General features: G+C 34.1%; 1 protein-coding gene across 1 annotated transcript; it reads right to left on the reverse strand.

Annotated features, from left to right (window-relative positions):
- Positions 1-683: 683 nt before the first annotated feature.
- On the reverse strand, positions 684-1,100 carry LOC309824164 (putative CENPB DNA-binding domain-containing protein 1; the record flags this gene model as incomplete). Its single annotated transcript, XM_082656900.1, has 1 exon — positions 684-1,100. The coding sequence occupies one exon, from the start codon at positions 1,098-1,100 to the stop codon at positions 684-686; it is 417 nt and encodes a 138-aa protein (XP_082513026.1).
- Positions 1,101-25,791: the final 24,691 nt, after the last annotated feature.

A 25,791-nucleotide genomic window follows, 5' to 3' on the forward strand; every position in this document is an offset into this window, starting at 1 on the left:
GCCAAGCAGTCAGTGTTTTTTATGGCCTTGTAGATGTTATAGTCCTTCCAAAATTGTTGCAAGGTTGTTCCTGATTCACCACTCTCCTTTACTGCCTGATGAAAAGTGTGACATAAATAATATTCTTGAAAGTTGCTATAACTCCCTGGTCCATAGGTTGGATGAGCAACGTAGTATACGGTGGCAGATGCACTACTTTGACGTTGGGATGAAAGTTGTCCATGAATGGGGGGGGGGGGCCTGGAGCATTGTTGAGCAGCAAAAGAATGTTGAATGGGACATCCTTCTCCAAGCAATATTTCTCTATCTCTGGGATACAGTGGTGGAAAAACCCGTCCTGGAAAATTGCCTGTGTAACCCAGGCTTTGTGGTTACTCTTCCACATAACAGGAAGAGAGCCCTTGGGTATGTTTTTAAGGGTTCTTGGGTTCTCTGAATGATAAACTAAGAGAGGCTTTAGCTTTATCTCGCCAGAAGCATTGCCACCAAACAAAAGAGTAGCCTATCCTTTGCTGCTTTATAGCCTGGCTTCAACCTTTCCTCCTTACTGATGTAACTTAGGTCTGGCATCCTCTTCCAGTACAGTCCTGTCTCATCCACACTAAAAACCTGCTCAGGTAAATACGCACCTTCATCAATAATTTCTTGAAGAGTTTCAGGAAATTCCCGGGCAGCTACTGTACCTACACTCTCACTGCCTTGCCACTTACTTTTACATTGTGAAGGTTGGCTCTAGCCTTGAACTGATGAAACCAGCAGTGGCTGGCCTTAAAAGATGTGCCCTCTGATTCTTCCCCATGCTTATTCTTCAAGTTTTCATAAAGGCTTTTAGCTTTCTCTTGAATCAGCATTAAGCTGAGCAGGACTCGATGCTGATGCTGATCCTGCATCCACATGCTGAGAAGTTTCTCCATCTCCTCCATCACTTTTCCACACTTCTTCGATAGTATTGTTGACATCATCGGCACATGTTCCATGATCTTGTCTTTGTTCTTTAGAATCATATCGTTGGTTGAACAATTCATGTTATAAGAACTAGTGACGCCTACCATCTTTTCACCATGCTCCACTCTCTCAATTATTTTCACTTTTGTTTCCATCGTTATTGCTTGGCACTTTTTAGCAGTACCGCTACGTCACCACTGCTTTTACGCTTGCTTCGAGACATCCTAGGCTTGAAAAAAAGATATGTACTACTGTACTCTATACAGAACTATATAGTAGGGTACACAAAAGCACAACCACTTGTAGAGGATGCACGCACATGACAATGTAAGCCAGACGTGTGAACCAACTTACGTGTTTGGACATGTGAACACACATACACATCTTTGGAAGTTTGCAACTTGAGGTTTGTATGTAGGGGACTTACTGTAATTTTAATCATATTGTATATGTTTATAACTTAATATTTTTGTTATTAATGGTTTAGGATTTTGTCAAATGCTTTTTCTGCATCAATTTGTGATAACTGTGTGGGCTTTATAAAAATTTTATTCTGTTAATGTGGTGTATTATGTTAATTGATTTTTGAATTCTGAACCACCCTTGTATTCCTGGGAAGATTGGATCATAATGGATCACATAATGGATCCAATGGATCACAGTGAATCATAATGTAAAATTCTTTTAAATACTGCTGAATTCAGCTTGCTAGTATTTTATTAGGGATTTTTATATCTATATTCATAAGCTGTATTGGTCTGTAGTTTCCTTTTCTAATGTCTTTTTCTGACTTTGGGGTCAGGGTAAGCAGGGTAACACTAACCTTATGAATAAGATAGAAATTTTTTCCTCTCCTATTTATTGAAAAAATTTGAGAAAAATTGGTGTTAATTATTCTTTACACATTCAGTAGAGTTCACCGTTAAAAGCATCTTGTCCTAGACTTTTATTTATTTGAAGTTTTTTGATTATCGATTCAATCGCTTTATTATTTATTAGGTCTATTCAGATTTTCTGTGTCTCATTAAGTCATTTTTGATAGTTTGTATGTTTCTAGGAATTTGTCTATTTCATCTAGGTTATCTAATTTATTGGGATACAAGCATTCATAGTATTCTCTTATAATCTATTTTATTTCTATAAGGTCAGTAGTAATATCCTTATACTCATTCTGATCAAAGAATCAACTTTTAGTTTGGTTTTTCTATCATTCTTCTCTGTTTCATTTACCTCTGCTCTAATCTTTTTATTTCCTTCTTTCTGCTTGATTTGGGTTTAGTTTGCTCTTTGTTCAGTTCCTTAAGGTAGAAGTTTAGGTTAATGATTTCAGATCTTTCTTCGATTTTAATGAAAGTGTTTTCAGCTATAAATTTCCCTCTGAGCACTGCTTTCACTCTATCTCATAAGTTTTGATATATTGAGTTTTCAGTTTAGTTCATCTCAAAGTATATTCTCATTTCTATTTTGATATCTTCTTTGACCCATTGGTTAAGAATGTGTTGTTTACTTTCCACATATTTGTGACTTTCCCAAATTTCTTTCTATTATTGATTACCAAACTCATTTAATTGTTATCACAGAGATACTTTGTATGATTTCAATCTTGTTAAATTCACTGAGGCTTTTTTTTTGTGGCCTAAAATATGGTCTATGTTGGAGAATGTTCTATGTGCACTTAAGAAAAATGTGTATTATGCTGTTGTTGGGTGAGATGTTTTACAGACGTCTGTTAGGTATGATTGTTTCTTAGTCGTCACAGCCTATATTTCTTAATCTTTTATCTAGTTGTTTTATTATACAAGAATTATTATTGAACTGTATTTTTCCCTTCAGTTGTGTCAATCTTTGCTTCATATATTTTGAAGCTCTGTTGTTATTGCATACATATTTATAATCATTATATATTCATGATAGGGTGATACTTTATCATTATGTAATATCCTATAACAATTTTTTACTTAAAATCTAGATTATCTGATATTAACAACCCACTCGAACTGAGTATAGCTACTCCAGCTTGCTTTTGGTTATTGTTTACATGAAATATGTTTTTTCATTCTTTGATGTTCAACCTATTTGTGTCATGGAATTTGAAGTGAGTGTATATTATAGACAGAATATAGTTGAAATTTTAAAAAAATCCTTTCTATCTCAATCTTTTAATTGTAGAGTTTAATACATTCATATTCAATAAAATTACAGACAAAGGAGAACTTACTTTTGCCATTTTGCTTTCTGTATGTCTTATATATATATTTTTTTACTATGCCTTTTTACTGCGTTCTTTTATGTTAGATAATTATTTTCTAGTTGGCATTTTGATTTTTTCTCATATAGTACTAAATGATTTCTAGTTATACTGTTAGTGGTTCCTGTGGAGATTACAAATACCATCTTAATTTATAAGAATACTGTTTGAGTTAATACCATCTTCGTTACAATAGCCCACATTAACTTTTTTCCTATCCAGCTCCCTCCCTTTATGTTGTTATTGTCACAAATTACATCTTTATTTATTTTGTGGCCATCAACAAATAGTTATTACAGGAAAAAAACTGGAAAAAATACAAACACATGGACGCTAAACAATACGCTACTAAATAACCAAAAGATCACTGAAGAAATCAAAGAGGAAATAAAAAAATACCTAGAAACAAATGACAATGGAGACATGACGACCCAAAACCTATGGGATGCAGCAAAAGCAGTTCTAAGAGGGAGGTTTATAACAATACAGTCCTACCTCAAGAAACAAGAAAAATCTCAAATGAACAACCTAACCTTATACCTAAAGCAATTAGAGAAATAAGAACAAAAACAAAAAGCCCAAAGTTAGCAGAAGGAAAGAAATCATACAGATCAGATCAGAAATAAACGAAAAAGAAATAAAGGATACAACAGCAAAGATCAATAAAACTAAAAGCTGGTTCTTTGAGAAGATAAACAAAATTGATAAATCATTAGCCAGACTCATCAAGAAAAAAAGGGAGAAGACTCAAATCAACAGAATTAGAAATGAAGAAGGAGAAGTAACAACTGACACTGCAGAAATACAAAGGATCATGAGAGATTACTACAAGCAACTCTATGCCAATAAAATGGACAACCTGGAAGAAATGGGCAAATTCTTCGAAAAGTACAACCTTCCAAGACTGAACCAGAAAGAAATAGAAAATATGAACACACCAGTCACAAGCACTGAAATTGAAACTGTGATTAAAAATCTTCCAACAAACAAAAGCCCAGGACCAGATGGCTCCACAGGTGAATTCTATCAAACTTTTAGAGAAGAGCTAACACCTATCCTTCTCAAACTCTTCCAAAATATAGCAGAGGGAGGAACACTCCCAAACTCATTCTATGAGGCCACCATCATCCTGATACCAAAACCAGACAAAGATGTCACAAACTGAAAACTACAGGCCAATATCACTGATGAACATTAAAAAAAAAAAAAAAAAGTCCTGAAGGACTCCTTTTAGCATTATTTTATGGCATGTCTTTTAGCAACAAACTTTCAGTTTCTGTTTATGTGGGAATGTCTTTCTCCTTCATTTTTGAAAGATAGATTTGCCAGATACATAATTTTTGTTTGACAGGTTCTTTTTCTTTTTCTTTTAGTACTTTGAATATGCCTTCCCACAGCTTCTAGCCTCTGGTTTTTGATGAGAAATCAGCTTTAATCGTATGGAGGATCCCTGCTATTTTCAGGATTCTTCCTTTCTGTTTGCTTTTAACAATTTATTATAATGTATCTCAATTTTGATCTCTTTCAGTTTATCTTACTTTAAATACATTGAGCTTATTGGATATGCAGATTCATGTATTTTATCAAATTTGGGAAATTTAGTCATTACTTTTATCAAATAATCTTTCTGTACCTTTCTCTCTCTCCCTTCTTTCAGGAACTCCCACTGTGACTATGTTGACATATGGATCTCTTAGGCTCTGTTCATTTAATTCATTCTGTTTCCTTTCTGGTCCTCTGATTTCCTAATCTCATTTTACTTGTCCTCAAGTTAGCTGGTATTTTCTTATGTCTTCTCAAATCTGCTGCTGAAGTGCTCTAGTGAATTTTTCATTTTAGTTATCATACTTTTTAATTCCAGAATTGCAGTTTGGTTCCTTTTTATAATTTCTCTCTTCATTGGTATTCTATTTGGTGCGACATTGTTTTCATTATTTTCTTTAGTTCTTCTCCCATGCTTTTCTTTAGCAATATGAATATGTGTAAAATAATTGACTTAAAATCTTTATCTTGTGAGTTCAATGTCTGGGTTTCTTCAAGGATAATTTATGCTAATTTCTTTTTTTCCCCTGTGTATGGGTCATACGTTCTTGTTTTGTAGTATGCCTCATAATTTTTGTATTGAAAATTGGATTCTCCTGTTCCCCAGGGATTTTTGTTGTTGCTGTTCTGTTTTTTTGTAGTTTTTCATTTGTTTGTTTGTTTAGTGGATTTCCCACACAAATTTTGTAAAGTCTATATTTTTTGTTGTGTATAGTCCTTGAAGTTCCTGTTTCATCATCATAGTAGTCAACTTGTGATTTGACAGCAATTTCCCTAAATACCTGGAAACAAGAAAAAACAAAAAATCCAAATATTTGCAGCTATGCTCTGATTGTTGGTGCACACCTTTCATACACCAGCCCTGGGCATTCTGTTGTCTTCTAGATTCTCAGTAGTATGTGGGAGCTTTTCATAGCCCTTATTCCGAGAAATATCTCATTCCATAGCCTTTCCTCCTACACTTTTAGATTTGTCTATTGTTTACCCCAACTGTATCTGTTAACCCAAGTGGCAATGGCTAATGCATTTGCCTTTAAATGTTTTTCACAAACACATTGCCAAGTAGCCATCTCAGTCTTAGGAAAGTTCAGAGTTAAGTGAAGTAAAGCCAAGTTCTTTGACCTGACCCTTCAGGTAACCACAAGACATTTCAAAATGAAGAGCCAAAATTCTTTGAGAGTAAGGTTCATCTGGCTCCCTCCCTGTTTCCCTAGGAAGCTATAATCTCCACTGAGAATAGAGGCTATTGTCTTCAAGGCTGCTGCACAGCTGGAGAGTGGATGATGGGGCCAGTGCAAATTAAAACTCTACTAATCTTTTTTATTGAGATTCAGCTGTTTCTTGCTTTTCTTCATTAAACATTTGCTTAGTTGCTTTGATTAGTTTCTTTTTTTTTTAGCTTTTTTTTAACATCTTTATTGGAGTATAATTGCTTTACAATGGTGTGTTAGTTTCTGCTTCATAACAAAGTGAATCAGTTATACATATACATATGTTCCCATATCTCTTCCCTCTTGCGTCTCCTTCCCTCTCACCCTCCTTATCCCACCCCTCCAGGCGGTCACAAAGCACCGAGGTGATCTCCCTGTGCTATGCGGCTGCTTCCCACTAGCTATCTACCTTACGTTTGGTAGTGTATATAGGTCCATGCCTCTCTCTCGCTTTGTCACAGCTTACCCTTCCCCCTCCCCATATCCTCAAGTCCATTCTCTAGTAGGTCTGTGTCTTTATTCCTGTCTTACCCTGAGGTTCTTCATGACATTTTTTTTCTTAAATTCCATATATATGTGTTAGCATACGGTATTTCTAAGTTCCAGTAAAGATACTTCTGACAATCCTCACCAACTTATTCACTTCTTTTGTGGAACGATGGGATTTTGGAGTTCTCTACTCAGTCATTTTCACTGATGACACTTAAATTTTTTTCTAATTGCTCAGAAAAGTTACTTTAATTTTAGTTGAGCTGGTATTTATTCTGTTCCCTTGTTTTGGTATTTGTCCTCAGAGACTTCTATTACCCATTATGGACCTTCTTTTTTCTTTACTTCTCTCTCTCTCTTTTTCTATCTTTCTCTCTCTTTTTTTTTTCTTTTTTTTCCTATTTTTAGCAATTGTCATGTATCTCAAATCCTTTTTTAAAATTTTTTCTCAATTTTTTTATTTTTAAGATTTCATCTTTTTCACTATTTACTTATCTTACAACTCTAATCTGTTGTATTTATTTGTTCTTGCATTCCGTCTAATTTGGTTTACATATCTGAAATGATTTTTTATTTCTAATTATGTCTTGTGGTCTGTCATCTTGTTTTAGAATTTTTATAATCCTGGTTTCTGTTCTTTCATGTTTTATATCATTTTATTAAAGTATTTTGCTATTGTGCAGTGAACCCTGGTTGTTCAATTTGTGAGGCTGCTCCAAACCCTTCACAACTTCTCATAAACCCCTCCACTTACTCACTTTTGCAGTAGGTAAACCTCTTCTTAATTTTAGTTCCTGCATATGAATTGATCTGTTATGAATTTTAGTAAATAAGCTATTTGGGCTTCTACTGTTGTCAGATCTATTAGATTCTCTATTGCTTTCTTTGCTTCCCCCCAGAGACATTGATACTAGGTAGGACTTCTGGCTATTGTTGGTTTTTTTCCCCTATTCACATTATCTTGGGGTTTATAGTGATATCTCATTGCCTAATTTCATTATAAAGGCTGTCCGTGGGATTCTGGTTTTCTATTGAGTTATTTGGTCTATTTTTATCTTTGGATTCAAGGATATTCAAGAACTATGACATGATTGCCATCAATTTCCTAGAATCCCATTTCATTCTTGAGTGTTATGTGTATCCTTATATTGCATAATATTAATCTTAACTGATATTGATAAAATAAAAAATAGGAAGTTGTTGGCATATAATTAATGTGGGTATACCTTCATCACTTTATGATCATTAACATGAAGCCTTACTTGCAATACTTATTTCTGTATCCCATGATCAGTCAATCTTGGTGTCACACGTTATATATTCTTTTAAAAATATATATATATTCAAAGTAGCTTCCTCAAGAAGGAGAAAAACTTAAATATATTTTGGGGACTAAGGTTTTAAAAGTAATGTATTGATTCTGATTAATACACTGATGCTTTTAAAATTTGAGAATAAAATTTCTTGCTTTAAAAGGTAGCTTCCTGTACAAAGTTTTGAATAGTGATATATTTTAAAAATTACTAGATATTCATGCACATTAATATTCATCTGCACAAAATGTTTTAGGATTCAAAAGAACTCTTTTATAAAAGTTCAGCTTCTGAAAGAGAATTTCATGGCTCAATTGTCTAGTTTTTCTCCTACCTCCTTATACCACCCCTTATAGTTATATAGCTCATTTTATGGAAGAGCTACTCCAGACTTAGGAAAGCTAGTAAGTATTTGACAGAAAAAATTGCATGGTTTCCACTTCACTAAACTTAGAGATGAAAATTAAATATTGTTTTTGTGTTCTAGTCATGTATAAACTTACTATCATGGAGCACATTCTGCCCAAATATTACCATGCTTTCCTGGTAATGGCACTGGAAATGCTCCCTCTTAAACAGTGAAATATTTCAGAGTCTCTGTAAGAGTAAGTTTCCAAACTTCTAGGAAATATTTTAGAGGAAAAAGAAATAACTTTAAACAGTTTTATTAATACCAGGGAATGAATAGCTTTGTTTTAATTAATTTTTATTGGAGTATGGTTGCTTTACAATGTTGTGTTAGCCTCCACTTCACAACAGAATGAATCAGCCATACACATACAGATATCCCCTCCCTTTTGGACTTCCCTCCCATTTAGGTTACTGTAGTGCACTAGGCTAGTTCCCTGTGCTATACAGCATGTTCCCATTAGTTGTCCGTTTTATACACAGTATCAATAACATATATGTGTCAATCCCAGTCGACCAATTCCTCCCACCCGAAATTTTCCCCCTTGGTATCCATACATTTGTTCTCTACATCTGTGTCTCTATTTCTGCTTTGCAACTAAGATATAATCTATATCATTTTTCTAGATTCCACATATATGCTTTATTATATGATATTTGCTTTTCTCTTTCTGACTCTCTATGACACTCTCTAGGTCCATCCACGTCTCTACAAATGACCTAATTTCATTCCTTTTTATGGCTGAGTAATATTCCATTGTATATATGTACCACATCTTCTTTATCCATTCATCTGTCAATGGACACTTAGGTTGCTTTCATGTACTGGCTATTGTAAATAGTGCTGCTGTGAACATCGGAGAGCATGTGTTTTTTTGAATTATGGTTTTCTCTGGGTATATGCCAAGTAGTGGGATTGCTGGGTCATATGGTAGTTCTATCTTTGGTTTTTTAAGGAACCTCCATACTGTTTTCCATAGTGGCTATATCAATTTACATTCCCTCCAGCAGTGTATGAGGGTTCCCTTTTCTCCACACCCTCTCTAGCGTTTATTGTTTGTAGATTTTTTGATGATGGCCATTTGTGACACCTCATTGAAGTTTTGATTTGCATTTCTCTAATTATTAGTGATACTGAGCATCTTTTCATGTATTTTTTGGCTATCTGTATGTCTTCTTTGGAGAAATGTCTATTTAGGTCTTCTGCCCATTTTTGGATTGGGTTTGTTTTTTTGATATTGAGCTGTATGAGCTGCTTGTCTATTTTGGAGATTAATCCTTTGTCAGTTGCCTCATTTGCAAATATTTTCTCCCATTATCTTTGGGTTGTCTTTTTGTCTTCTTTATGGTCTCCTTTGCTTTGCAAAAGCTTTTAAGTTTCATTAGTTCCCATTTGTTTATTTTTGTTTTTATTTCCATTACTCTAGGAGGTGGGTCAAAAAAGATGTTGCTGTGGTTTATGTCAAAATGTGGTTTTTTTCCTCTGAGAATTCTATAGTGTCCAATCTTACACTTAGGTCTTTAATCCATTTTGAGTTTATTTTTGTGTATGGTGTTAGGGAGTGTTCTAATTTCATTCTTTTACATGTAGTTGTCCAGTTTTCCCAGCACCACTTATTGAAGAGACTGTCTTTTCTCTATTGTATATTCTTGCCTCCTTTAGCATAGATTAGGTGACCATAGGTGCATGGGTTTATCTCTGGGCTTTCTGTCCTGTTCCATTGATCTATATTTCTGTTTTTGTGTCAGTACCATACTGTCTTGATTACTTTGTGATTTAAGTGCTTGAGAAAATGTTTCATATGAGATAATTATCTTAAATACAGTTATTCCTGCTTTGATCAGGTAATTTTAAATCCTTGAAAGCGTATAACTATGCTTTATAGTAGTGGATTAACTTTCAAGCACATCACCTAATATATTTTTATATATTGTAGAGACCACTGTAGTGTCTCTTGGGCAGCAGTACTAAAAAAAGAAAATATGCAGAAATACAGATTTGTTAGGAGGCCATAGGTGCTTCTTGCTTTAATCAGGTTTTGAAATGGTGCTCTAGGCATCCCATTTTCTATTATCTGTGATGTTATTTGCTAAATTGCTTTTTGTTGTTCTTGTTGTTTTCATTATATAAAATAGGTGTGTGTTCATTCTTCTTCTTTATATTATTAGGTGTGATAAATGAGAAACTTTAAAATCAGATTAACTAACTCTGTCACTACTTGTGCTATTTTATGCTCACTAAATCTCATTTTTATCTCCTGGAAAATATGGATTAAAATACAGAGAATTAAAGGGGAAAAAAGCCCAACACAAGGTCAAGAATAAACTATATATTTAAAAATATTAGTTTATGCTGTCTTTCTCCTACATAATAAATATTTATAACTGACCAATTTCTGCATTACAGTGTTTCTGTGCTATAATCTACAGTATCTACTTGAAAAGCAGTCAAGTCTTACTTTACTTTTCTGGAAGACAAGCATTTTCAATTTATAAACATTTGGTCATAACCATAACCTTCCTTATTCTTACTAAATATCATTTTAAGGCATTCATAGATATGTTGACTTCCTTTCAATTTAGTCAAAGAAAATTTTGACAAATACCTCAGAAAGTATTTAAAGCTTAATTATATGATTTCTACATGACAAATTAATTCATCAAAGACATTTATCTTGGTAAGAAAGGAGAAGGAATTGTTGTTTTCACAGATGCTAAAAAGCAACATTTCAGAATGTAGTTAGTATTCTGTGCTAAGGAAAATGTAAACATTGTGAACTGTAAGTAGATCATTCACCAAATTATTGACATTTTCAATTATTATTTATTCAAATATTTTCTCTTCCATTTCACTCTCTTCTTTTTTAGGAACTACAACAACATGCATATTGTAGCTTTGTTATTATTTCATATGACCCTCAGGTTCTGACACTTTTTTCCCAATCTATTTTCTATTTGTTCTTCAGATTTTATTTTCTATACATTTATCTTCAAGTTCTGTATTGCTTCTGTAATTTTCATTATTCTATAGAGCCCATTAATTGAATTTTAAATTTAACTTCTAAATTAAGTTAAATTAATATTTTGATTTTAAAACTTCTATTTGATTCTATTCATGATTTTTGTTTTGTGATTAATTTTTCTATCTTTTCATTAACATGGATATATTTTTCCTTTATTTTCACTGCGTATAAGGTGAAAAATATTTACCTGCTTAAAAATATTTACCTGATAATTCTAACAACTGAGTTATCTCAGTGTCAGTTAAGGTTATTTTATTTTGGGGAATGGGTTGCATTTTCCTGATTCTTTATGTTTTCATTAATTTTGGATTATATTCTAGACATTGTGAATATTGTGTTAAGAAGAATCTGGATTATGTTATATTCCTCAGAAGAGTGTTAATTTTTTTCCCCCTCTTCTACAGTGGGTGGTAACTTAAATCACAGTTCAGTTTTTCTATCCTTAACTGAGTTGTTTGAATCTACTCCATACCTACATAGTTCAGGGGCCAGCTAGAATTTGGGGCACAGGTTGTATAGGTAATTTGCAACATTCACTAGCATTCTTTATTTCTGGGGCTCTCAATTTTCCAAGTGTCTAGATACTCTTAACTCTGTCTTCTGGTTCCTCAGTCCAGAAATCTCTTGGCTTTTGTCAGTATTATATGCTGACTATGGTCTTCATTCAGGATAAAATCTGGAGGACATTGAACTAAGTGAAATAAGCCAGTCACAGAAGGACAAATACTCCATGATTCAACTTATATAAGGTGTCTACAATAGTGAAACTCATGGAAGTAGGTAATATAATTATGGTTGTGAGGGGCTAAGGGAAAGGGAAAGCAGGAAGTTGCTAATCAGTGGATTTAAAATTTCAATTATGTAAGGAGAATAACTATTAAGGATCTCTGTAAAATGCTTTGTATATAGATAGCAATACTGTATTATGCACTTAAAATATATTAAGAGTGTATATTTCATTTTAAATGTTCTCACCAAATAAAATTTTTAAAATGAAAATAATGTAAAAGCTAGAAGCAAATATGTTAGGCATTACAAGATCAAATGGGCGTTTTTGAGGGTAAGATCACAGTGGGGAGGACTTTCTGAATAGATACTTACTGAAAACTAAAAAAAAAAAAATTGTGAGCCAGACATTTAACTAAGTCAGGTATTAGAACATTGCAAAATTATAGATGTTGTCATAAAGCTAGAAAATTTAAAGAACACTGGGAGAGCTGCAAAAGAACTATCTAGGTGTTTCAGAAAAATCATCTCTAAGCACCATCCAGTCCCTTGGTTTCTTCATATCAATGAATATAAATCTATTTTGCAGGGATTTCCAACTCTAAATTACAGTAAGTGAATCCAGTCCAAGATGTATGTGGAATTATAGAGTTAACTTGCATACTCTGTACCACTGATATAGGCTGCAGTAAAAACTTACTTTCCTTGTTTAAAAGTGTCAAGATCCTATAACTTCCTGTTGTATTTTGCACACATTAGCAAAAAGTATAGGTAAACACTTTTGTAAAACAGTATGTTCTTATGCTTTTAGAAAAGGATTATCATGGAATCACGATTGTGTTTTAGGATAGGGTAGGTAAATGAACCAAATCTGGCCCACCACCTGTTTGTGTTAGATCTGTATATATATAAAATATTTTTAAAATATATTTAAATGGTTGAAAAATCAAAAGAAGAAGAATATATTCAAAGTACCGAAAGGGAAAAACCTGCAACCTAGGATACTCTAACCAGCAAGACTATCATTTAGAATAGAAGGAGAATAAAGAAATTCTCAAACAAGCAAAAATTAAAAGTGTTCATCAGTACTAAAGCTCCCCTAAAGGAAATTCTGAGGGGTCTTCTCTAAGTGGAAAAGAAGTAAGAATCTACAGGAAAGGGAAAGTCCCAGTAGGAAAGATAAATATATAGTAAGAACCAAGGATCAAACACTTAAATAAGCCAGTATCGAGATTAAAAGACAAAACAAATTGCAAAAACAATTATAACTACAGTAAAAAGTTAAGGGTTAAGGGATGAACATGTAAAATATGATGTCAAAAACAGAAAATGTGGGGGAGGGAAGTAAAAAATGTAGATTGTTTAGAATGTGAACTTAAATGACTACCAGCTTAAAACAAGAAGGTATAGTTATAGTTCAACATATAGGAACCCCATGGTAGCCACAAATTAAAAACCTACAATGGATACACAAAAACCTAGAAAGGAACTAAATTATACTACTAAAGAAAATCATCAAACCACAGGGAAGAAACAAAAAGAAGAAATGAACAGAAGAACTACAAAAAGAAATGGAAAACAAGTAATAAAATGGCAATAAATACATACAAATCAATAACAACTTTAAATGTCAATGGACTAAATGCTCCAATAAAAAAAAAAACATGGGGTGGCTGATTGGATAAAAAGACAAGACCCATGTATATGCTGCCTATAAGAGATTCACTTTAGAGCTTCTTACACACAGACTGAAAGTGCGGGGATGGAAAAATACACTTCATGCCGATGGAAAAGATAAGAAAGTGGGGGTAGCAATATTCATATCAGACTAAAAAAACTTTAAAGCAAAGGCTAAAACAAAAGACAAGCAAGGACATTATATAATTAAAAGGGATCAATGCAGGAATAGGATATTACACTTGTTAATGTATATGCACCCAATACGGGAACACCTAAAAACATAAAGCAAATGCTGACATAAAAGGAGAAATTGACAATGTAATAATAGGGCAATAATTACACCCCCTGACATCAATGGACAGGTCATCCAGACAGAAAAGCAATAAGGCAGCAGTGCTCTTAAATGACACAATAGACCAATAGAACTAAATAGATATCTACAGGACATTGAATCCAAAAACAACAGAGTACACATTCTTTTCAAGTGTACATGGAACGTTCTCTAGGATAGATCACATACTAGGCTGAAAAACAAGTCTTAGTATATAAGAGGATGGAAATATCAAGCACTTTATCTGTCCACAGTGGTGTGAAATTAGAAATCAATTATAGAAAGAAAATAGAAAAAGAACAAACACTTGGAGACTAAACAACAAGCTACTAAAAAACGAAGGGGTCAATGAAGAAATCAAAAAAGTTAGAAAATACCTCAAGAGAAATGAAAATGGAATAACACTCCAAAATCTGTGGGATGCAGCAAAAGCAGTTCTAAGAGGGAAGTTTATAGCAGTGCAGGTCTTCCTTGAGAAACAAGAAAAATCTCAAATAAACAACATAACCTACCACCTAAAGAAATTAGAAAAAGAAGAGCAAACAAAAACCAAAGTCAGCAGAAGGAAGGAAATAATAAAGATCAGAGAGGAAATAAATAAAAAAGAAATTTTAAAAATAGAGAATTTCAGTGAAACCAAGACAATTTTTACAAAATGTAGATAAAATTGATAAAACTTTAGCCAGCTCACCAAGAAGAAAAGAGAGAGGACCCAAATAAACAAAATAAGAAACGAAAGAGGAGAAATAACCGATACTAGAGTTACAAAAAATTATAAGAGAATACTACAAATAGTTATATGCCAACAAATTGGACAACTTAGAAGAAACAGACAAATTTCTAGAAACATACAACCTTCCAGGACTGAATCAAAAAGAAACAAACAATTCGAAAAGATTTATCATTAGTAGTGAAACTGAATTTGTAATAAAAATACTTCCAGCAGAAAAAGTCCAGCATCAGATGCTTCACAAGGGAATTCTACCAAACATATTAAGAAGAGCTAATACCTCTCAAGCTATTTCAAAAAATTGAAGAGAATGGAACATTCTCAAATTCATTCTGTGAGGCCACCATTACCCTGATACTAAAAGCAGACAAAGACACTATAAAACTGAAAATCACAGGCCAATATTGGTGATGGTTATAGATGCAGAAATTCTGAACAGTATATTAGCAAACCAAATCCAATATATAAAATGGATCATACACCATGACCAAGTTGGATTTATTCCAGGGACAAAAGGATGGTTCAGCATTCAAAAATCAATCAATGTGATACACCACAATAACAAAAGGAAGGATCAAAGTCACATGATCATCTCAATAGACACAGAAAAAGCATTTGACAAAATTCAACATCTGTTCACCATAAAAACTCTTATCAAAGTGGGTATAGAGAGAACATATCTCAGCACAATAAAGGACATTTACGACAAACCCACAGCCAACACCATACTCAATGGTGAAAAGTTGAAAGCCTTCCCACTAAATTCAGGAACAAGACAATGATGTCTACCCTCATCACTTCTGTTTAAACTAATATTGAAAGTCTTAGCCACAGAAATCAGAAAAGAAAAAGAAAAAACTGTATCCAGATTGGAAGGGAAGAGGTAAAACTGTTCCTATTTGTAGATGACATGATACTTTATTATATAGAGAACCTTAAAGTCTCCACCCCAAAACTATTAGAACTGATAAATGAATTCAGTACAGTTGCAAGACACAAGGTTAAAATACAGAAATCTGTAATCAAGACAGTATGGTACTGGCACAAAAACAAAAATATAGATCAAAGGAACAGGATAGAAAGCCCAGAGATAAACCCACAAACATATGGTCACCTTATCTTTGATAAAGGAGGCAAGAATATACAATGGAGAAAAGACAACCTCTTCAATAAGTGGTGCTGGGAAAACTGGACAGCTACACATAAAAGAATGAAATTAGAACACTCCCTAACACCATACACAAAAATAAACTCAAAATGGATTAAAGACCTAAATGTAAGGCCAGAAAGTATCAAACTCTTAGAGGAAAACATAGGCAGAACACTCTATGACATAAATCACAGCAAGATCCTTTTTGACCCACCTCCTAGAGAAAGGGAAATAACAGAAATAAACAAATGGGACCGAATGAAACCTAAAAGCTTTTGCACAGCAAACGAAACCATAAACAAGACGAAAGGTCAACCCTCAGAATTGGAGAAAATATTTGCAAATGAAGCAACTGACAAAGGATTAATCTCCAAAATATACAAGCAGCTCATGCAGCTCAATATGAAAAAAAAAAACCCACCAAAAATGAGCAGAAGACCTAAAGAGACATTTCTCCAAAGAAGGTATGCAGATTGCCAACAGACACATGAAAGGATGCTCAACATCACTAATCATTAGAGAAATGCAAATCAAAACTACAGTGAGATATCACCTCATACCAGTCAGAATGGCCATCATCAAAAAAACCAACAAACGATAAATGCTGGAGAGGGTATGGAGAAAAGGGAACCCTCTTGCACTGTTGAGGGGAATGTAAATTAATACAGCCACTATGGAGAACAGTGTGCAGGTTCCTTAAAAAGCTACAAATAGAACTACCATATGACCCAGCAATCCCACTATTGGGAATATACCCTGAGAAAACCTTAATTCTAAAAGAATCATGTACCACAATGTTCATTGCAGCTCTATATACAATAGCCAGGACATGGAAGCAACCTAAGTGTCCATTGACAGATGAATGGATAAAGAAGATGTGGCACATGTATACAATGGAATATTACTTAGCCATAAAAAGGAACGAAACTGAGTTATTTGTAGTGAGGTAGATGGACCTAGAGACTGTCATACAGAGTGAAGTAAGTCAGAAAGAAAAACAAATACTGTATGCTAACACATATATATGGAATCTAAAAAAAGCAAAGAAAAATGGTCAGAAGAGCCTAGGGGCAAGACGGGAATAAAGATGTAGACCTACTAGAGAATGGACTTGAGGATACAGGGAGGGGGAATGGTAAGCTGTGACAAAGTGAGAGAGTGGTATGGACATATATACACTACCAAATGTAAAATAGCTAGTGGGAAGCAGCCGCATAGCACAGGGAGGTCAGCTCCGTTCTTTGTGACCACCTAGAGGGGTGGGATAGGAAGTGTGGGAGGGAGGGAGATGCAAGAGGGAAGAGATATGGGGACATATGTATATGTATAACTGATTCACTTTGTTATAAAGCAGGAGCTAACACACCATTGTAAAGCAATTGTACTCTAATAAAGATATTTTAAAAAAAAAGTCATGTACCACAGTGTTCATTGCAGCTCTATTTACAATAGCCAGGACATGGAAGCAACCTACATGTCCATCGACAGATGGATGGATAAAGAAGATGTGGCACATATATACAATGGAATATTACTCAGCCATAAAAAGAAACGAAATTGAGTTATTTGTAGTGAGGTGGATGGACCAAGAGACTGTCATACAGAGTGAAGTAAGTCAGAAGGAGAAAAACAAATACCGTATGCTTACACATATATATATGGAATCTAAAAAAAAAATTGGTTCTAATGAACCTAGGGGAAGGACAGGAATAAAGACACAGTTGTAGAGAATGGACTTGAGGACACGGGGAGGGGGAAGCGTAAGCTAGGATGAAGTGAGAGAGTGGCTTTGACATATATACACTACCAGATGTAAAATAGTTAGCTAGTGGGAAGCAGCTGCATAGCACAGGGAGATCAGCTCCGTGCTTTGTGTCCACCTCGAGGGGTGGGATAGGGAGGGTGCAAGAGAGATGCAAGAGGGAAGAGATATGGGGTTATATGTATATGTATAGCTGATTCACTTGGCTATGCAGCAGAAACTAACACACCATTATAAAGTAATTATACTCCAATAAAGATTTAAAAAACAAATCATGAATGGTTTGGAGTTCGGCAAGTGTTTTTTTCTGCATCTATTGAGAGAATTGTCTGGGTTTGTCTTATATATTATAATATATCAGGTTAATTGAATTTTGAATGTTAACCTAACCTTACATTTCTGAAATGAGGTCTACTTGGTCCTAGTTTGTTAGTTTGTATTCTGTTTTTTTTTTTTTTGTCCATTTGTTTTAGATTCAGTTGTCTAGTGCTCTTTTGAAAGTTTTTAATCTGTATTAATGAGGAATATTGGTATGTATTTTTCTTTTCTTGTGGTGTTTTTGCCTGGCTTTGGTAACAGGGTGAAACTGGTCTCATTAAATGGGTTAAGATTATGTGTCTAAATTTTGATGATCCTTGATTATGGGAGTTGAACCACCATAAGACTTAGCAACAAAGATTTTATTGACTTGGAAGAACTCTTTTCAGGATACAGAATTTTACCCTTTCTTCCTTTTTCTCTTCCTTCCTTCCTCCCTTCCTTCCAATTATAGGCTTTCAACACAGATCATGAAATTAACACAAATAAATGTCTAGGACAGATATTGATAATTGAATCCAAACAAGTCATCCACAATTGTATTTTTTCTTTCTTCTTTCCTTTCTTCTGCCCTTTCTTTCTTATTTCCCGTCTTCCTTCCTATACTATAGTTGGATATTAGATATACACCATTATTCCTTATATTTGAAAGTAAAACTACTTCAGCTCTTGTTATTATCCTCATATACCCTAGGCCTAAATTCTCATCATTACTTTTTTTTTTTTTTTTTTTTGCGGTACGCGGGCCTCTCACTGCTGTGGCCTCTCCCGTTGCGGAGCACAGGCTCCGGGCGCGCAGGCTCAGCCGCCATGGCTCACGGGCCCAGCCGCTCCGCCACATGTGGGATCTTCCCAGACCAGGGCACGAACCCGTGTCCCCTGCATCGGCAGGCGGACTCTCAACCACTGCGCCACCAGGGAAGCCCCTCATCATTACTTTTAACACACTTTATCTTTCATGTATCTCCATCTCTTGCTGAGATGATGTTCATCTTCCTACTCTCCATTTATTAAATGTTTGTCATCCTTTGTGACTGAGCCATGATGTTTGCCGACAAGCTATTCTATGATCTCATCAAGTTTAGTGCTACCTCTGGCTGTAGTTAGAAGGAAGGGTGACTGTGCTCACTCTGGATACAGAAGGTAAGGAGATGGTTGGCAAATCTAAATAAGTGCATCATGGTAATGAGTTTAGAGATTTCATCAAGGAGTGAAATGAAGATAAAACATAGAAACACAAAATGAAATTTTATTTCTTTTGTATTTTTTAAGGGGGAGTTCACTCTAAATTCTTCATGGATTGTGTGACAGTCAACTCCTGCGATGATGACGGAAAATACCAAAAGGTAAACAGTACATATAAATCCATTTATAATCAATATGAATCACTTGACATATGGACATTAACCAGTTAACGATAACTAGTTCTTCATGCTTAACTGATAGAGAATTTCAACACAAATTATAAAATTAGCCTTACAATATAAAAAAAATTATAAAATTAGGACAAATAAATATCTAAGACATAAATATTGCTAATTGAATCTAAGTAGAACACCCATAGTTTGCAATAAGTAAAACTTTAAGTCGTTGGAGTTAATTGCAATGGACAAAAGAAGGAAATAAGTATTGCTTGGAAAAAAGTAGCTATGGAATCCAGAAAGCTATGTGTATTAAAGATTCATTTACTTATGAAAATAATTAATTGATAATTACTAGCTTTAAGCAGATATATTGAGGGCTAAATATTTATCACACATATGAAAACGTTTTCATTTTGACAATTTCCATTCTATATAAAGCAATGTATAATTTATTATTAAAATTATGTCAGGTTTATAAATTGCATATTCATAAAACACATTGAACATAAACTATCATAAAACTAAATTGCATAATTTCTTACATAAAGATGGATGATTACTAATTGCTTCAGAAGGAATATGAAGGCTAACAAAGATAATGTAATTTGGTTTTAATTAATTTAATTTGTTTTAAAATTGCCTTATATAAGTTGATATTAACACACTTCTTTTTTTTGTTAAACTTTTGCAGTCATATAGTTGATCTCTGAAAGTGAGAGTAAACTAATCACTTTTGATGAAATTCCTTTCTATTTTCCTAGAGATACTGACAAAAGCAAGTGGCATTTTGGTTACTTGTATGAATTTATTCGGGTTTCACAGAATTTTGGTAAACCTTCAGTAAATCTCAGATACAGAGTATAGAATAGAATCCCATTTAGAATAGCAAATATATGTATCATATAGTGCTTATGAAAAAGTATTCTAGCTCTCTTTCCAACTCAGAAGATTGCTACTAATAGTCATAAATTTTAAGATTAAGATAAATTTGGTTAGGTGAGAAAGTGTAGAAGAGAACAACCTTAGGAGGGGTCCAAGAGAAGGTTAAAGTGATCAGAAATGAGACTAGAAGGATCCCAAAACCTCAGCCCATCAATTGGCAGAGTGAAAATCATTGCTATTAGAATGTGTTACTTACATAACTCTTGACTTTTGAGCACTGTGGTTTTAGTTTGGTAAATCCCTTTGAATTCCATTAATTGCATGCAGAATTGTGCAGTACTAACATGGGACTTTAAATAATGTGTTTTCCATTTTCTATCTTACTGCAATAAGTAAAAATTGATAAATTTATGGATATTTTTGCATTTAGCTAGACAATTCAGATGGTAAATGTTTCAGCTACCAGTTTTAGGCTCCAATTACATAGGGAGCAAAAATGAGTTTCAGAGTGCTGGTAAAATGTCTCTGAGTACATAAACTATTTCATTTTTCAATCTACAAAACAGAGATAGTATTTTCCACCCACATATCTCTGAGGAATGACAGGAGGAAAGTGATTTGTACTTCTGTCACATTTAGCCTTCAATCTAATCATCCTATTAACCTGCTTCTTAGTCATTACAAAGACATCCCTGACAAAGCGACATGCCATTGTTAAAACATGTTTCTTTAGCTATCTTATGGCATCTCTTTGCTCCCAGGAAGAATCTGTGCCCAATGATGGTGCTTGGCATTTGATTTAAATGGACTTTATTTAGGTTTCTGCCACCAAGCATTAGAGCCATTTCAAGTATTTTATTCACATACAGCCTGGATCAGTGAATTCCATCAATGAAGCAGTTTTTCTTTAAGAACTTATAATCATGTATAGAAGTAATTTCGATAATGCATATATTTAGAACCTTTACTTTGAGCTAACAGATGAACATTATTCAAAAACCATGGCTATAATACATAGATTATATAAACTAAACTTACTATTCATGTGCTACCTAAGCAGAAATTTAAGGACAATGAAAAACACTTACTTTTTACCTTACTCTATTTTCCTAATAATTAATGTATATTGAACATTAATTTAAATTTTGGATTATATAGAGAAGTAGTTTAGTGCTCTTTCAGATATTGGAGTAAAAGATAATTTTGCTTTACTTTAGATGCTATTACCTGTTGTTGGTTTGGCAGAAAATACCAGCTGTTCCAAAATATACAGTTTCTTTTCTTCTGAGCTACACAGATCTCACAGAGTAAAACTCCCAGATTCCTTTGCAGTTTGGTTTGGCCATATCACTGGGTTCTAAACAAACAAACAAAAAATGAGTAGACATTACGTGCACCATTTTTGGCCCAAGGGCTTTGTGTTACAATAAGAAATATATAGAGGCATCCCCCACTATCCAAAAGTAGAGCATTCCTGTGAAACCATTTGTAAGCTAAAAGTGGTGTAAAGCACAGAAGACATTGCCTGTGGACATATCTAAGGGGTGCACAAAACAAATGGAGATAAACTCCAGATTCTTACAGGCACAGTTCAAAGCTCTGATGGCTGATGAGATGCTGAGTGTAGTTCCTGGGGAGGGAGCTTGCCAGTACCACTCTTGCTGCTCAGGGTGCAACTGCCTCTATAAAGGCTCACTGTGAAACAAATGCTGAACACTATTTTCACTTTTTGCCTTTTATGTGAAAGCAAAAATCCCCTTCATATTTCTTTCAGTAAATGAAAACATAATACTAAAACAGGTATTTCGTAAAAGCAAAGTGGCATAAATGGAGGATACTTGTATTTGGTTTTTGTCCTCAGTTCCTAACAGAGTTCCTAAATCACTTGGAATTTCTTAAGTGGTAGGATGATAAGAGTGCCTTTTGTTCTAATGAGTCAACTCTTGGTGCGCCCCTAGCTTGAGGATGAGGCTGGTTGCCAGAAAGACCAAGGGATGTACTTGGGCTTGATCTTTCAGTTCCAACCCCTGATCTCTGAACTTTCAGCCCCACAGCCTGAGAGGGGCTGGAGATTGGGTGAATCACCAATGAGCAGTGATTTAATCAAGCATGCCTACTTAATGAAACCTCCATAAAAACATATAAATGATGGGATATGGTGAGCTTCCTGATTGGTGAACATATCAATGTGCTAGAGAGTGCATAGAAGCTCTGTGTCACTTCCCTATACCTTGCTTTAAGCTCTCCTTCATCTGGCTGTTTCTGAGTTGTGTCCTTTGAAATTAACCAGTAATGGAAAGTGTGTACCTGGGAGCCATTCTAGCAGATTATCAAACCTGATGAGAGAATCATGGGAACCACTGATTTACACCTGGTCGATCAGAAGTGTGGTTGACAACCTCAGACTTGCAACTGTCATCTAAAGTTGGGAGAGTCTTGTGGGGCTGAACCATTAACCTGTAGGATCCACACTAACTCCCTATAGTTAGTGTCAGAATTGAATTTAATTGTAGTACACTCAGATGGTGTTTGAAGAATTTGAGAATTTTCTGGAGGTGGGAAAAATACCACACATTTAGTCAGAAGTGTTGTGAGTAAGAAAAGTTCAGAGGCTTTAAGAAGGTATGCCTACTGACTACTGTCTTTTCTCTCCTACTGGCTTGAGTACCAACAAATCTCTAAGAGATGTTGAAACCACAAGGTAGGGTCTGGTTCCCTGAATCAGTACATGGAGGAAAGTCTTCTAGCTAGGGAAACTCATGTTGGCTGGATGAGTTTATGACATAAACTCTGTTTTGTCTCACCTTACACACTTGGTTCTAAATGTACTGTAGCCTAGTCTACTCTAGTTACAAAAGTGTAAATTTATTCTTTTTGTATTGAACTTTAAAAAATTGAGTAATGAATGCAAACTTGGAAGTGACATTCACTATCATTATTTCAGTAAACACAAGACTTAACTATAACAACTATTGCTACTGTTAACCTAACAAAAGCTTGAGTCCCCATCACAGCCAACAGAAAGGTATTTAAATTTAAATATTGAATTAGCAGCGTTCATACAAGGTGAGCAGAAGAATGTTCATGATTTGATTCTCCTTACTTTAAAAACAAATCAGGTATAAAGTGTATGATTGTATGTAAGTCTTTGAAAGAAGTGAGATTTTTATCTAACTTCCTTGAAATAAGCAAATGACCACTCACTTTATTCTTTGTTGTTTTCCCAAATGATAAACATTCAAATATTTCTTGTTCTAAATCTCTGGAATTTATTGGATCACACTTCCTCCTTCAATTAATATGCAAACATATAGCAGCATGATGATATATGTTTTCACTTGAATTATCTCATTTGATGGCCCATAACAACTCACATGGTACGCCAGTCCCTCTCACTTTGAAGAAATAGGTAATGGAAATCAAAGAATTTAGAAATTGCCTTAAGTCACATAGCTAGACAGCATCAGGAAAAGGATTTACTGGGATATGTCGCTCTATGCTGACAACTCTTTCTACTCTAAAATTTCGGCCCTAGCTTGTAATTATAAACTTTCCAGAGAATAGGAATTGTGTTTCTACCATACTGAGTGCATCTCCTGAGGAAAATAAATAAAAAAGTGAAAAATTTTATTTTAATCTTTTTTTAACATTAGTCCCTGATCTTATACTTAGTAACACATCTGTAAAGAAAAATAAGAAGCAAAAATGAGAATCCTGGGATAGAAACAACTACCAAAGTCAGAATGTTTCTGGAGGGATTCTGCCAAAGTTGATAACCTGAGATTCAATTTCAATAGTTATGCAGTTATGCAGATTGTGGAAGATAATAAATCTGTTGACTAAACCAGGAAAGTGAACAGCAGGCTGCCACAAAAATCTGGGACCTCCAAAGTGCTACACCTTCTGAGCAAACGTTAACAAAAGGAAAGATGAATTCCCCAACATAGGCCATAGTAGAAGTTAAAAAAATATCTATTGAGAATCTGTAAACATAAATAGTTGTTCACAAAGTTGTGTAGCCTGAATTCATTTAAAATGTTTAGTAATAAAACCTCAAGCAAATAGCTTTATTTAAAGCCATACTGGGATTGTATTGCTACCAGGCAACTAGCAGAAGAAAATAAAAACCATTTTTGGAGGAATATAACTTTTCCATGGGATAATTCAACAGATAAAGTCCAAAGAATATGAAGTCACAGCAAAATATAAATAGATAATAAATAAATAAAATAGATTCTCATTGTTCATGGTATTTATGTTCTATAATGTTACCCGTGAACACTGAATTAGCAAATACTGACCTATTGCTTCTAGGGGAAATAATGGGATGGGTTAGGTTTCTGTGAACCTCTAGTCACAATGTTTCATCAACCAATCGATACATCATTTTTTATCATGTGTGTTTCTGTTTAAAGACACTGTATTTAATATATATTGTTAATTCATTGACATTAAATTCATGACCAACAGGACTATCACTTACAGCTGAATGAAACTAATCTAACACACATATTCCCTTCATTGGCACATCGAAGGCTTCTTGTGTTTAAGAATACTAAACAGCACTTCAGTACTGTTTTTGGGGACCATCTTAAACTGTGAAATCACATACACACACACAAGCACAAAAATGCGCAAAACTTGGCACTAAACAGACTACAAACTGGACACTTGTTTTCGGTAGGAAAGCCAAAATAAGAAGGCAGAGCATCAACTTGTTGGACCTCAGCTGGGAATGTGTTTGTCAGGTGACTCAAAATTTTTGCCACTCTGTGCATGTCCACCTATGACCATGAAAGTGCCATGTGAATTGAATTTAGGGCTACAAATAAGTTTTATTGAGTAGACAAATTCACAATTAAGGATCCATGAATGACGAGAATCATCATTTACTGTACCACAGAAGGAAACAAAACACCTATACCGTGGAGTAAGCCAGGTGAACACCTATCTAATCATAGTCCAGGATGATAGAGAGAGTAGAATGGAAACAAGATTTAATGAAATAATGGCTGTGATTTTTTTCCAGGATTGTGGCAAGACACTAACCTCCAGTCCAGAAAGCCTAATATATTAGCATCATAGTAAATAAAAAGAAATCCATATTTAGACAAATCACAGTGAGAAATCAAAAAGACAAAAAGGTCATAAAACCAACCAAAGAGAAAAGAAAGAGATTCTACATAATAGACAAATTATATTGATAGTTATTTCTTTTCAACCTAATAAAATACATTAAATGTATTGAGGAAAGCTCATTTTCAACTTTAGAATTTTACACCTTGTAAAATATCTTTTAAAGACGAGGGCATAATTAAGCCATTTTTTAGAATATAAAAACTTCTGGCCTCTAATAGATTCTTAGTAACAAAAATTATGAAAAATAAGTTTAAGGCAGAAGAAAATGGTTCTCAGATTGAAATTCTAAGATGCAGAGAGAAATAGTGAGCAAAAATATTAATAAATATGTTGGTAAAAAACAAACCTTGACTACATAAGATCACAATAATGTGTTCATAATTGTCATTTAATTATATATAAATAAAAAATTAAAATACTTAACAGCAATGTCGTTAAATGAGGTGAGGGATGATCAGCTTAAAGAATTCTAACATCCTTGTAATTTCATGTGTAGTTTATGGAAAATTGAGATATAAGATATATTTTTT

The sequence above is a fragment of the Grampus griseus genome, assembly GCF_964374135.1.
Source record: "Grampus griseus genome assembly, chromosome: 6".
Lineage (NCBI taxonomy): Eukaryota > Metazoa > Chordata > Mammalia > Artiodactyla > Delphinidae > Grampus > Grampus griseus.